Source organism: Ochlerotatus camptorhynchus, unplaced genomic scaffold (assembly GCF_037179485.1).
Source record: "Ochlerotatus camptorhynchus isolate MF236.1 unplaced genomic scaffold, CSIRO-AGI_Acam_v1.1 ptg000323l, whole genome shotgun sequence".
NCBI lineage: Eukaryota > Metazoa > Arthropoda > Insecta > Diptera > Culicidae > Ochlerotatus > Ochlerotatus camptorhynchus.
Window position 1 is genome coordinate 2201903 of NW_027040811.1, and position 14707 is coordinate 2216609.

Sequence of the window (14707 nt, forward strand, 5' to 3'; positions counted from 1 at the left end):
AGCATACCACTCCAGAACCACCTTGGAGTAGTGGCAGTTGGCCAAATCGGGCCAAAAAATGACTTTTCCTCTATGTTTGCGGATGAACGGCAATACACGCTTTTTCAGGCATTCTTCGATGTAAACTTGGGATGTCATCGTCGAGGATGTGACGAATGGTTCCGTTTTACAGGCCACAACTGCAAATCGCTTGCCAAATCATGGCCTTCTTCGTGAACTTGTCGGCAATCACAAATTTGAATCTTCCCGGCACATCCCAACGTCCGGTTGCGATGTAAAATTGACGTATGCTTCGTCATCGATCAACGTGCAGCCCTTATGTTTCGTCAAAACACGGTCGTACAAGAGGCTTGCACGCTTTCTGGCCACGGAATTCTGCTTCATGTACCGGTTCGGATGTTCCGCACCGTTTGAAAGTTGGCGTTGTACCTTCTGGCCACATCTCGGATCGAAAGACCGGGGTTGGCTTTAGCGCACCTCAACACCTTGCTGCGCAACTGATGATCCCTGGTTCCAGTTGTTTCGTAGTTCCGCTGTTTCCTTTCTACACTCAGTGTTTCCTTGTAAGTTTTGAGCACTCGACAAACTGTTGTTTTCGGCATATTCAGCACTCCGGATTTTCCAGGTGTTTGTACACAATATTTTTTCTTCTTTCGAGTTCCATTTGACGTTATTTCTGAACGTGATCGACTACTTTGATCAAACTTGCACCAGTTGTTCTCTATAGAAGTGTAAACAAACCACTGTCAAAGATTTTCGATTTTCAACACTAGATGCGTGCTAACGGCGCGCGGGAGGTGTACCAATATACTTTTAGTGAGCCTTTACTTTGCCTCCGCTTATCTATAGACCTTTTTGACGTTTAATCGTCTTTTTCTATCCAGCACACAGGGATGAACCGATGAACGGTTGGTTTGTTTTCCCAATAATCTGTTTCTCTCTTGCTCACACACCTTCACTTTAAATGGTGCATTAGTGTGCGCCGTTTAAACGTCAAACAGCTCTATGGAATCTCTTAGTATCTATAATTAAAACTTACAGAAAAATTTGAAAACAATCTGCACTCCAAATTCTGATATCACCTTTCTCCAACAAAATGGTTTGCTGAAAATGGTCCAGCAAAATTATATTTACTGTAAATGCAGCAAACAAATGATAAATTACCTACTGAAAACCCAGTAAATCACTGGTATTGCTGGAGACCAGTAAAAATCACGACTTACATATAGGTACCAGACTAGCTCATTAGAGAGAAAACATCAACCGAAGTAGGCCGAAGTGACGTCATCAGAACCGCAACCGCAGAATGCAGAAGGGAACATTTTATTCACAGCTCTGGGGTTACCGATGTGCCACACGGGATTTGAATTCATACGGATTTAGACACATGGTGGCAAACCCGGAACTTAAGCAGACCTAAGAAATTGCCTTTGATATTGTAGACGATCCTGATAACTTCGTGTCCCGGCAGCAGTTCCCTTTCCCTGACATCGAACATCCAACACAAGTTTGAGCATCGGAGTCGGTTCCATCGAGGGAATAAAATTTCTTACGGTACCCGATGAGATTCAACAAGGGGTGAAATGCCGTTTCTTCGACAGGAATTTGCTGAGGCTTAGAAAATTATCACCTCGGATGCCAGATTCGAGGGAAAAAGACAACAATCCGTTGCTTTTTAAACCGGAGATTTCATTGTTGTTGCACTGCATTAAATGTGGCTATCATGAACCTAATCTGATTTTTAGACCGCAGGTAATTTAGACCGCATTCAAGGGGTTGGTCACTCCGCACAGTGTGCCAAAAACACAGTTGGGCACACCTGGGCACATTCATTGGTACTGTTTGGCACCCATGGTTAAATTAGAAGATACTGGCAACACTGTACTATCTCTCAGTTTGCGCAGCACATGTGTCAAAGAATTGTTGTTGACACATTCCAATTTATGAATTCGGAAAATCGGAACCCAGTGGATTATCAACCCAGTCCCACCATAGATTCCCCGAAACCGAGTACAGATTTCCGAGCAGCGCACATCCTAATGCCTGTCCGAAGCAGTGATTCATTCTGCGTAAGGCAGACCAAAATCAGGACAAACGCTAATGATCAACTTCGTTGCAACCACATTCCAAAAAGCACCGGTTGTGATAGGTTGATATTAAAAAATTGCCGAAATTGCGTCCGATCTACTGTAGAGATAACGTAAGAAAGGAAAAGAATCGGCTATGGCTATGCATTTTGTTTCAGTTTGAGCAATTCGGAAGGGGCTTGGCTAGTTGTAGATGCCTTTAATTTTACTATGACCGTGAAATTGCTACTTTCGCACATGATTGTTTCGGTGGCACTGGTAGCGACGGTCGCTGAAGATGCCGACAATGAAGACATGCAAGAATAGCTTTTCTCTGCATTTTTAAATGCATCCACCTGCTGTTTGGTAACACCGCTGAAGAAGCGGAACACTTTCGTCGCATTCTCCAGTGTCATTTTCACAGTGTCACGTAACAGATTCATCTCGTTTCTCCTCGTCCAGTTCATACATGACTTTGACCAGTTTTAACCGTGCATCCGCGTTGTCCCGGTCCGCTGCTTGGTATCCAACGTTGATTTCCGCAGCCAATTTCGATCCCCAGAAGAGTTGCAGCGATTTGAACAGCAGCGTACCTGCATTTAAAATACAATCAGGAATATCAATAGAGCTAATATACTATAGAGGAAGAATAGCGCTGGTGTTCCCTTTGTTCCGATGTTGAATAATTCCGGGTACAGAACTGTCAAACTGCATAGTTTTTTTTTCTCGCTTTGACAGTTGTGTCACTATTAGATGTGAGGAAAAGATGTTTCGACACCAACGGCAGCGCTATTCTTCCTATATAGTTTATTAGCTCTATTGGAATATCGAACATTTTGCCGAGGTCTTTGTCAAACAGCGGTCTGAGGGACTCGATCGCCTTCTTGAGAAGATCCTCCGGCCGGGCCAGTTTGTCCGGTATCAGTTTGTACAGCTGCCTCTGTTGTTTCTTCGCCTTCAAAACAAAACATTTGAACAAGATTAATCGGGTTGCCAAGAATGCCATTATTCACAAGCAATCGAAGTCAGTCTGATGATTGGCACTCTTGGCACTGCCGGCACACTGAAAAATAAGTAGACACAAAATAGTTGTGTAGAAATTTCATTAGAAAAGTTTGATGCATATTGACAATGAAAACTTTGTTGTTTATTTCACCGATTCTAATGACGTCACACAACACATGACAGGAGCGGAGTAGCTAGCCTGCTATATGTAAGCCGTGAGTAAAAATTAACTGTTAAATGGGCTTCTATTTATTCGGATAACTTTCATCATCTTTTGCTAAACAAAACGGACAGAATATATGTAAGGATGAGCCCAGTGCGCAAAGCAGTCAGCTTCAATGAGTCATTTGCATATGAATATGAACTGCCATCTGCCTCATCATTCACTGCCTTGTGAGAGTCTGAATGATTCAGAGATAAACGAGTCACTGACAGCCAAGTTCTCAGTCAGTAGCTCAATCAGCACGTTTATTCTTCCGTGATGGTACCCAATCCTAGTTTTGAATGATTGAGCGTACATTTTCTATGGAAAAATGCCTCAATTACATGCTGTGTGAACGAAGGCAAGCGGTGTAAGTCGCCTGTTCGTGAGTGACTGAATGTTTTTGTTGGCTCTTTCATTACCGTTTGGTACGAACGGTCTGGCCAGAGCAATGGATTGAATAACGCAGTGCTTTCAGCACTCAACACTCAGCCTAAGCAGTCAATATTTTTACGCTATGGGATGAGTACCTGCTGTGAGAAAATAGTATTTGTTTCGATAAAGAATTATTTGAGGGAAAAATATCCCTATAATGACCCTGTCTTCATTTCTAGGTCGCTCGGAGGAATTATCAACGATTTGAAGCTTCGGGACCTCCCTTAGCTCAGTCGGTAAAGACGCAGCTACAAAGCAAGACCATGCTGAAGGTGGCTGGGTTCGCTTCCTGGTCCGGTCTAGGATTTTTTCGGGTTGGAAAATGTCTCGACTTCCCTGGGCACAGAGTTGTGATTGCATTTGCCATACAATTATAGTAATGCAAAAATGGTACAGGTATCGAAAGCTCTCAATTAATAACTGTGGAAGTGCATCTAGAACACTAAGTTGAGAGCACGTAATAAGCTAATATACGATAAGCAATAAGCTAGAAATGCGTAGATGAAGATGAAGAAGTGAAGCTTATGAAGATAGCTACATTTGACATACATATATTTATTATTAAAGCCTAGGGGCAAGACGGCTTTTGATCATGAGTAATGTATGAATTAATTTTGAGTAACTCTGAGTAACTCGAGTTGCTCAATATGTAACGTACACTGAAGCTAAACTTAACGCAATCGCCATTGGTGAAATCCTTAAAAATTAAATGAAAATTACATGTCAATAAATATTTGTTTGATACGATTGTCCAATAGCCCAATTTTGTATGAAAATTAATAGTTTTACGTGTCATTTTCATTCCGTGTACGGAAACACAGTAAGCTGTGTTTTGTGTTTATTCCCCAAGTGACAAACAACGACGTTCAACATAAATTCTGATGCTTCCTATTATCCGACGGTGGTTTATACTGGATCACCATCATTCAATCCCATAACCTTACTAATCCCAAGTAACAATTCAGTCGTTTTAAGCAAAATTTACTTCTTTACACTGAAGCAAAACTTCACATAATCGCCATTGGCGGAATTATTTATATTTCATTGGATGTCCAATGAAGGTATCACTTTGAAAAATCCAATGAAAGTTATGAATCAATGATTCTCATATGACCATAATTTAAGACACATATTTCGAAGAACAGTAGCGACCCGAAAAAAAAGATACGTTTTATAGGATATTCCAATAGCGCAATTTTATATAGAAATCAATGGTTTTTATATAGAAATCAATAGATTTTGGTTCCATGTAGAAGAATCAGCACGTTCGGCTGGACCGGTACCAGCAAAAACTTCGCATCTGGCCGAGAAGAGTGAAGGGAGCGTGGCCCTCGAACTCATAAAGCATTGTCGAAGGCGGTTTGCATCACGTTCTGACCGGTGTTGACCATCTCCTATATGAAACAGACTAAAAACAGACCAGCCTTCTCTAGATCAGCTATGGCAGATTATGCATGAGTACGGATTTCCGGATAAACTGACGGTCAAGGCAACGATGTGATGTGCGTTGTTCGAGTATCGGGGGACACTCTCGAGTCCCTTTGAATCTCGAAGGGGGTTGCGGCAAGGTGATGAACTTTCTTGTCTGCTATTCAACATCGCGTTAGAAGGTGTGATCAGAAGAGCTGGGATAGACACAAGTGGCACGATCTTCAGGAAGTCCGTACAACGTACGAAACGTACATCAAACTGAAGGCTGAAGCTAGGCGGATTGGACTTGCCATCAACGCATCAAAGACAAAATACATGAAAGGAAGAGGTTCTAGGGAAGACAATGTTAGCCTCCCACCCCGAGTTCAGATTGACGGTGACGAAATCGAGGTGGTCGATGAGTTCGTGTATTTGGGCTCACTGGTGACCGACGAAAATGATACCAGCAGAGAAATTCAAAGACGCATTATGACAGGGAATCGTGCCTACTTTGGACTCCGGAGGACGCTCCGGTCGAATAAAATCCGCCGCCGCACGAAGTTGACTGTCTACAAGACGCTGATTAGACCGGTGGTCCTCTACGGCAACGAGACCTGGACTATGCTGGTGGAGGACCAACGCACCCTTGGTGTTTTCGCACGAAGCTGTTGCGTACCATCTACGGTGGAGTGCGGATGGATGACGGAACGTGGAGGAGGCGAATGTACCACGAATTGCACCAGCTGCTGGGAGAACCATTCATCGTTCACATTGCCAAAATTGGGCGACTACGGTGGGCTGGGCACGTCGTAAGGCGACCCAGTGAGAATGGTTTTAGAAAACGACCCAACAGAAACAAGTAGAAGAGGCGCGCAGCGGGCAAGGTGGATCGACCAAGTAGAAGGTGACCTGCGGACCCTTCGCAGACTACGAGGCTGCCGAACTGTGGCCATGGATCGAGTAGAGTGGAGACAACTTCTTCGGACAGCAGAGGACAACAAGGCCTTAGCCTGATTGATACGATATATCCTCTAGATCTTGCGAATAACTTGCTTCAGTACTGACAGCAAACCACTGAAACGGAGATTTTGGCTGGTCAACTCTTCTGCTGTTCCATGTTGCAAAACAGTATCGCACACTGCCTGAGCAACTGCTTGCAATCCATCTCAGGGGAAAACATCGTCTGGAAGAACGCTGGAGTAGGGTAATTTCCCGATTGTTGTACACTTCACATTGTTTATTGTGCAGCATTTATCCTGGATTATAAACTTTTCCGATCATGGTGACATTAAAATCAGTGATCATTTTTTGAAAGATAAAACATGTTTTAGGTATGGTTCATATGATTTCAGGCGATTTCTTATTTCAGTCTAATCTTCAGTTGTAAAATTAATGGTCAATAATTGGCAACATTTGGACTCTTGGTCCTGAATTATTGTCTATGGCGATAACGCCTGAAAGTATGCAACGTTTCATATAAAACAGCTGTTGTGTAACTTTTGCTTTGTTTGTTGACCGCATCAATCAAATCAATAATATAGCTGATGTAGCAAGCAAACACACAGAAAACTTACGTTTAATCATCTAACAGAATCACTGAATGATTATTCTTGCTGAAAAATGTCATACAAAGTGTGCAATAATAGAATTTCAATCCAAATGATGCGTGCCACAATTGAACTCGGAGGGACATTCAAAACTTTTACTATACAGGATGATTTTACCAATATAAATTGGGTTGTTTAGAGGTATTGAGGTAAATACGTATTCGTTATTTGCATTAAAAATGGAACCGAACTGCAAAATTTCATCAATTTTGGTACACTGGAACTATTTTAAATAAGAGCGATTACATTAGCAAAAATCACCATCTTAGCGCCCCTTGGTGGGACTTTGTATAGGAGCGAGCTGTCAACGAATAGATTTAGTGTCAACGATCAAAAATTTAAATCTTCGAATTCGGATCGATAAAATTATCGTTGTGCTCAGAAAACGAAGCTCTATCAGATTATTTATAAAAATCGGTATATTTTTCGAAGCTAAACAACCCAATTGCTGATGAGCGAGGTAAATGCTTCATGAATCACATTCCAACGTTTCTTGAGGAATCTGAACAGGTAGGATCATGTAGAATGGCTTTAGATAAATACAATTCAGTCTACAAGTTTTCTTAGTAAAAGCCATTTTAAGTTAGAGATTTTATAGAAGAAGAAAAAAAAACTTTTCACAAATGGCTCATGAAAATCAACTTTTATGCCACTGCTATATTATTAATATTTTTTATGTTTTTTACAATCTTCATTTTTCAGTCTACATTTCCTTGGATATAACTTCATTTTCGTCAGTTTAGCAATGAGCAAATATTTAAAGTACGGTAATCAACTCTGCACACTGTGCCAAAGCACGGCACACTGTTCGGCACGATAGGGCACACTTTGACTAGTAGGACACGAACGATATAATATAAAATGGCATCCCTGTTGAGTGTTGACGTTTTGCCAATCGTTGCTAAGGTTGACTACTCGGTTGAATACTTTCTTTACTCAAAAGTGAAGCTAGTGAGAGTCATGTATAAAACTAGTAAAACAACGATTTAATCAAGAATTTAAGAACGACAAATCTGTAAGTATTCTCTGAACCGTGAATCTCTTTAAATCTAGCAAAACTTTAAATCTAACAAACTTCGGTCCCAAGCTAATCGATGCACCCCTCGAAACATAGGAAAATCCACGAACCCCTCATTTTATCTGTCAAACTTTCATAGCGAATCAAAACAAACATAGTGTAGTACTAGAATTTCGACTAGAATGGGGTACGTTAATCGATTTGCTTGGGATCAATAGGCTAGTCAAGTAGTGAACCAAATTAAAATCCCAGTGGCTCGTGCTTCTGGCTTCTGGATTCGGGATTGACTTCAATCTAGTTCATTCACACCTTGGCCGGTCGAGAGGGTCTTGCCGATACGGCTGATTACCTCCAGCGACCGACGGCTGGGCAAAAGCTGCCTATGGTGCAAACTAGTTGGATCCCGTGATCATGAAAATCAAAAATAAACCTGGAGACAATGAACGTCAGTTTATACGCGTTCCCAGTCATTGGTCTCAATTGATATTGGCTACGATGGGATATCCACAGGACTTTATAGGGATGTTCATATAATTTTGAATGAAGTCCCAGTACTGCTGGGGAAGTCAATAGGTATTAACCCCACATATTCCATCAGACCTGGATCGGAGTACGATTGGTTTAGTGCAATAGTATAGGATTTATAGGAACGGATCATTGCAGTTAAAAATGCTATTACATTCTATTCCACGAGTCGGACATCAAGCATGTCCTCTTTACCAAATCTGGTAATTTTGCTGATGCATATCTGTCATCATCCTTCTGTTGAACTAGCTCGTAACAGAACGATGGGTGGTCTACCGATCGGTGAACTGTAAGGCCTTGCTCATTACTGAAAATTTCATTTGAGGCTTTATTTAAAAACTGGCCCGAGGATGTTGCTCCTAGGGTGGGATTGAATTCTCGCCCGTTCAAATTCTGAGTTGCTTTAGTCGGGAATAGTTTGACAGGGAGCAGGTGGCAATTTCATCCATCATAGATTGGGTTACGCCTTCGTATCTGTACATCTGCAGCAGGGACATCGAGCCGGAATCTGGTGGACGAGTTGAACACCGTACAGGTCCTCTTCCACCTCCCGATCCGCAAACGCACTAATGAGAATGAAGGGAAGCTGAATGCTTACCTTGATCCATCTGATAAATTGAGAATGTCAATACAATTTAAAAAAAAACTACAAGGGACAGCCCTGTGGGGTTGTACGCAATGGTGACGTAAGACTACGTGGTCTTACATAATAAATGTTATTTGTTAACTGCAGCAGGAGCTTGTGTTTTGTGTAGAATTTGAACGAGGTTCTCTCTGTTTATACTCTTTAGTATGACGCGCTTGACATAGATGGCCCACAGCAACTCACGAAGAGCTACTGATTCCGATCAATAGTGGTGCGGCTTCTTCCTCCTTCTATAGATGCTCATGTTAACGGCAGCTCGCTGCTTGCAGGCAGCTTTTTGTTGTGTACTGGAGAACACCACCACTGACCACGCGGTGATTGAATACAAACCGTTCGATGAGACCGGATGGAATTCAACTTTGAAATCTGTGTTAGGGAAAAAGCTTTTCGCAGGCAATCGGTGATAATTTTAATTATCATAGCAACAGTTGCACATTCGTGCAATTTCCAATAGTGACATTTTGAAAAACGATATAGTCCTAAAATCAACAGATGCGTAGAAATATTTCTGATTGATTGGTGATACAATTCAAGAGCCACATGTGAAAAGGACATACAAGCTTTTTGTAAACAAACCTTTGTAGGCCCTCTTCTCGCCAACCGAAGGTTGCCCACGCAAACTAACTACATCATCGGAAAGGGGAAACCTTCCCCTATCCGACGATGTTGATGGTTTGCGTTGGTGTCATATGGGTGGCGAGAAAAAGGCATAAGAATGTTTGTTTACAAAAAGCTTGTATGCCCTTTTCACATGTTGTTCTTGAATTATTGAAAGAGGTCCAGGGGCAATTGAGTTATTAAGGGGGTAGTACACTTTGAACGTCCAAAAAGTAAGGCATTTTCGTTAATTTTTTTTTAAGCAATAAAACACTCAGGGAGGGCAAATATGTTATAACCCATTTATTAAATAGTCATCCTTCGAACTACAATTTGTATTTTTTTTAACTCGATTGGCGGCTCCCCGTGGCCAGTGCACCAGGTCGCGCGGGCATCCTCACGTGGAAGTCGGAAAACGGCGTGGGGAAATACTCCTTTCCATGTGATCCTGGAACATAAATTGAACAAAAATCCTGATTAGTAATGAAATTTGGGTTAGAAATACGCATTCCGATTTTTTTTAAATTAATTTTTTCAAAAGTTGTGGCCCTAGGAAAAAAAAGTCCATTTTTCCACCCTAAAAATGCTTATTTGACTAAATCGAAAATGTGGATACGTATTTCTAAGCAAAATTTAATTCTGAACAAGAAAACCTAGGCGATATCCAAATTTGATGATAACTGATTAGAGTTATTTCCCACGCCAGTTTGAAAAACCCCGTTTCGAGATAAACGAAAGATAAGATAAAATTGCTCTCTCAGCGCACCGGTACATGATTTAGGAAATCGCTTCGTAAAGCGGTAATGAATATTCTGGCGGACTTGGAGTCTTTTCTAAATTAAAGTATACATCCCAACCTTGGAGGCGAACCAGCCCAAGGCTGAAAGCCTCCCTAATAAAGATAAATAATAATAATATACATCCCAAGAAACATTTTAAGCCAAAAAAAAATGCATTTTTTTGAAAAATCAAAGTGTACTCCCCGTTTAACGTTCAAAAACTTTCATATTTTGTTACATCTTCCATTTTCGGTTTTCACAAAGTGTACCCCCATATAGAAATCACAGACGTAGTCCTACGTCAAAAAGTCATAACTCTCGGGGTTGCCAGACTCATGGAATATTGACACATTGATAGGCACACTTTGATTGAAACCACGTTCGGCATAGCGCTTTGCACAGCTTTCGGCACAGCTCAATCACTCGGCACGGATTAAGGTGTGCAGAGTTGAATACCCCTTGTACGAAAATGATAAAACGTATCTCGGCTGAGCATTTCTCGAGGCATATCTCGATCTGAAGAATTTTCTTTTAACTCAATTAAAAATAATCAGTAGAATCGACGTTTTACGAGGGTGGACTTATTGTTTTCAATGTTTTCAAGTAAAATGCAAAATTAGATTAAATATGGCACCTAAAACTATGCCACTTTATGAGAATGATTTCAATAATTTTAGAAATTCAACAGGATTTTTAAATAATCAGTTTTTATTTTCATTATTTTGATAAGACCGGATGGTATTTATGAATCCTTTGCTATCTGGATTGATGCTTTTTTCTAGTGGTTTTAGCGAGCAGCTAGGAAAAAGGCCTCGAAAAAGGTTTTTATTGGTTCTCAATGCGTTCGTCTTAAAAACTTTTTGCAGTAAATCAAGCTTGAAGCGCTTCGAGAATATACCCTTCCGAACCTTCTCCAGAATGGGCCAAATTCTAGTCCTAATGAGATTTTGGTATTGTTTTATAGCAGCTTTGTAGTATTTCATAAAATTTAAAATGTTACTAGGAAATCTTCTCCGAGTATAGTGCAGCCTGTTCTCGGCAGATTCATTAGATTGCTGGATTTTCAGGAAAATTAACTATAAGGAATCATATTTGCCACTAAGTTGATCGCTGTAATAAACAGAAAATCAATACCTTGTCATCGCCTAGCCATATTTAAAATATTATTACTTGATCAAACCAAATAAAGCTCCCACCCCTCGTCCCGTCGGTTATGAATTCCTAACTCATTCCTTCTTATTTGCGACGCTGTAATTTACAATTTTAGACATACAGAACCTCTGATTTGTCGAACACGTTTATCAAACTCTCATAAAGCACGTCTTGCTGGGTGTTACGGATACGTTTTTCTTTTGAGACCTGCTTTGGGTATGGAATTGAAAAATATTATCTCTGTGTACAGCTTACCCCTAGATTAAAGTCAACTAAAGATCGAAAAAAAATCACTAAATTTCCAGAACCCTTTCAGCTACTCTGACTACGCCAGTGCGTGATTCAGCGTGATAGCGCCCACGTCACTCGTGGCAAATAGTAACATGTTATCAAGCTGAAGCTCAACTTGGCTTACAAAAACAGTAATAACCCGATTGTGTCAGTCCCCTTTTTGAAGATCTTTTCTAAAGTTCCACGAAACCTATGCGCTTTTCCAGTGGTGGTCATTGCACCAAAGTATAGGGGAGATGATGGTAAAATGCCCATGCAAAGGAAGATCTCCGTTTAATCCACCTTGTGAATCGATATTTAAGTGCAATTACATCTATTTGTTGGATTAGACTATAACAATTGCTATGCTTAACGAAAATTTTTAAATTCTTGATTAAATTATTGAAATTGAAAGGGCTACCAAAAACCTGCTTTCGAAACGCTGTGGGCAAAATGCGCATCCTGATTTCATGCCAACCATAATAAACAAATACCATAAACGAACTGTATCCCGGATGGGTAAACTATCCCACAAATGGTTTGGATTATACCCTGAACACGTCGTTAAGCTCTCTTTTATGGTTTTTTTTATTAGGGAAGGAAGCATACATTTAGGCTTTACCTACGTTCTTTCTCTATTGAATCTCAAAGGGTTCACGCCTGAGGGTTATGCTTACCACACTACAATTCGCGGAGCGAATCAATCCTCACTTTGAGTATCCAAATGATGGAGATAACTACTATTTTTCTACTAATTACTATTTTAGCGAAATTTTTACCAAAATTGATTTACAATATTATTAATTTCAAATTACTTTTTTCAAAAAGTCTTTCGCTTCCATTTGTATACTAGGGAAGGGAAATTAGGGGGCCCTAATTTGGGCCCATATATAAATTCAGCAATCGACTAAATTTTCAATAGTGACCAAAAATATCAATTAGTGTCGTCCCAATGACGCGCTCATTTAGATAAAATTGATAAATAGCAGATTTTTAGCGATGGGCCCAATTTTAGATCCATAGGCCAACATTAGAGCCTTTCCCCTATGTTAAAAGTGCAACGTATGATAGCGATCTTTTGCCTTCATATCAACTACCAGCTGAGATAGAAGCGAGGCGCATTTTACCCCGATTCCCCCAACTTTAAACACCCACCTTGAAGATGAATGAGAAAGATTTGGAATTGCGGTGATGTGAAATTATTGAAAGATAAAATCGGATCATCACTGTAAACTCACAGGCATTATCTTCCTAGCATAAATCAGCCAAACCAGAACGCATACAATAGAAGTCACACGCAAATTCTTAACAATTTCACCATCTTCCGCAAATGATTCGCGGCCGATAAGTGATTTCACAATCCGTTGAAACTCGGGTCCGAGCTGACCTCCGCCACCGCGCCTCCAATTGGCGTTGACGTGAAGCATGGCGGTCTTCGTACTATCTCTTAACTCCACGGAAAATTCCCACAAGATACATACTGTCAATTTTTTCAACGGTCCCGTCAACGCCAATTGTATCAAATCCTTATCACACCCAATCGGTGTTGTTTACAATTCAACGCAATCATCATTGATCACACCCACCATCTTCTTCTTATTTCCCCCAGGGCCCGCTGGCGTGATAACCGGAGCATCTTCAACACCCCGAACCCCCGGCTGATGAACGTATCGCTCCTGCGGGACAACAAGCCACTGCACCAGGAACGCCGCGGTTCGAGAATGTCCGTCCGGCTGCCGTCCCGGCAACCGAGCATGGCATCGCTCCGTCCGCACTCGCCCAATGCGTCGATAGGTAAGCTAGGTCTGTATGCGGGAAACCGATTCCAACTACTACTACTACTACTACCACTACTTACTAGTGCTAGATTGCTGTGTTGCTGTCTTTTACGCGCACCCCGTCGGTCGCCGTTTGTCGTGCCTGTTTTCGTTTGTTTGAACTGATTGATTGATGTGTTTCCTATATTAACTTTTAAGCATTCCTTCATCCCTGTATAAATAGTAACTTCTGTAGTGCGACATTGCCTATACATATGCCTACTACCACAATATAGAACCCCCGAGCTAGATGTGTTATCAGTTGTGAAGTAAGTTTGATTTAGTTTTATGGAAGCTTTCCTAGTTCTAGATTATACAACAGTTCGTAACCTGTTCGGTGTTGCGTCTTTGCGTTTTTGATTAGTTGTGCTGCGTATTCGAATTTCTGGTTTGTCCGTGTTTGTCGAGTCGTTGAACTCGAACATACGCGATACCACCCTAGTGAAAGACTTGCATGCAAGTCGCAAGTATACATAGTTTATGCTCTCAGATTGAATCCGGTTTCCCTATCATCGGTGATAAATCGTTTGATATGCATCCTACAACCAGAGTGCCAGTAGGGAGATAAACTCCTCCATTTGGTTCTTTAACTGACATAATCCCAAGCCATCGAAACATCCTCAAAGTGCCAAGGCTGCAAAATGCGTGTCGATTCATAGTTGACATGGCTGGTTCTCAGCAATGCGATGACCCATGGTTATGATTCAGCCACCAATCGAAAGATATGGCTATCTAATTTTATTTTGAATAGATAGAAACCCAACTGAACCTGTTGTTGGCCAGCCGGAACGGAAACACCCGGAAAAGTCCCGAGCAAAGTGCGTGTCGATTCATGTTGACATGACTGGTTCTCGGTAATTTGGTTGCCACATCTTAAAATTGAGCCACTACATGAAAGGTATGACTATCTAGTTTCAAACGGAACAGACAAGGAGTTGTAGGTGGCCAATCGGAACGATAAAACCCGTGAAAGGTTGCTCTGTGGAAATCCGGATTCACCGGGAAAATGGTCAATTCCTGAAAGAAGACCTAAAGATCCGCGATTTTTTCCTAAATTGCATACAATTATGAGCATAGAGGAAATATACCATCACCATATCTATTTTGCAACCATGTGGCCAGAAAACGGTTCTCTGGATATCCGGAATCACCGGGAAATTAGTCAATTCCAGAAAGTA

General features: G+C 41.1%; 1 protein-coding gene across 5 annotated transcripts in view; it reads left to right on the plus strand.

The window, feature by feature from the left end:
• Positions 1-14707, plus strand: part of jus (julius seizure) — a 452703-nt gene that overhangs the window by 429210 nt on the left and 8786 nt on the right. For 3 of the 5 annotated variants that reach the window (XM_065229845.1, XM_065229844.1, XM_065229846.1), the window contains exon 6: positions 13322-13515. In XM_065229845.1, the coding sequence (XP_065085917.1) occupies positions 13322-13515 (194 nt within the window). The remainder of the gene's footprint in view (positions 1-13321; positions 13516-14707) is intronic. The other 2 variants (XM_065229847.1, XM_065229848.1) reach the window with 1 other exon arrangement.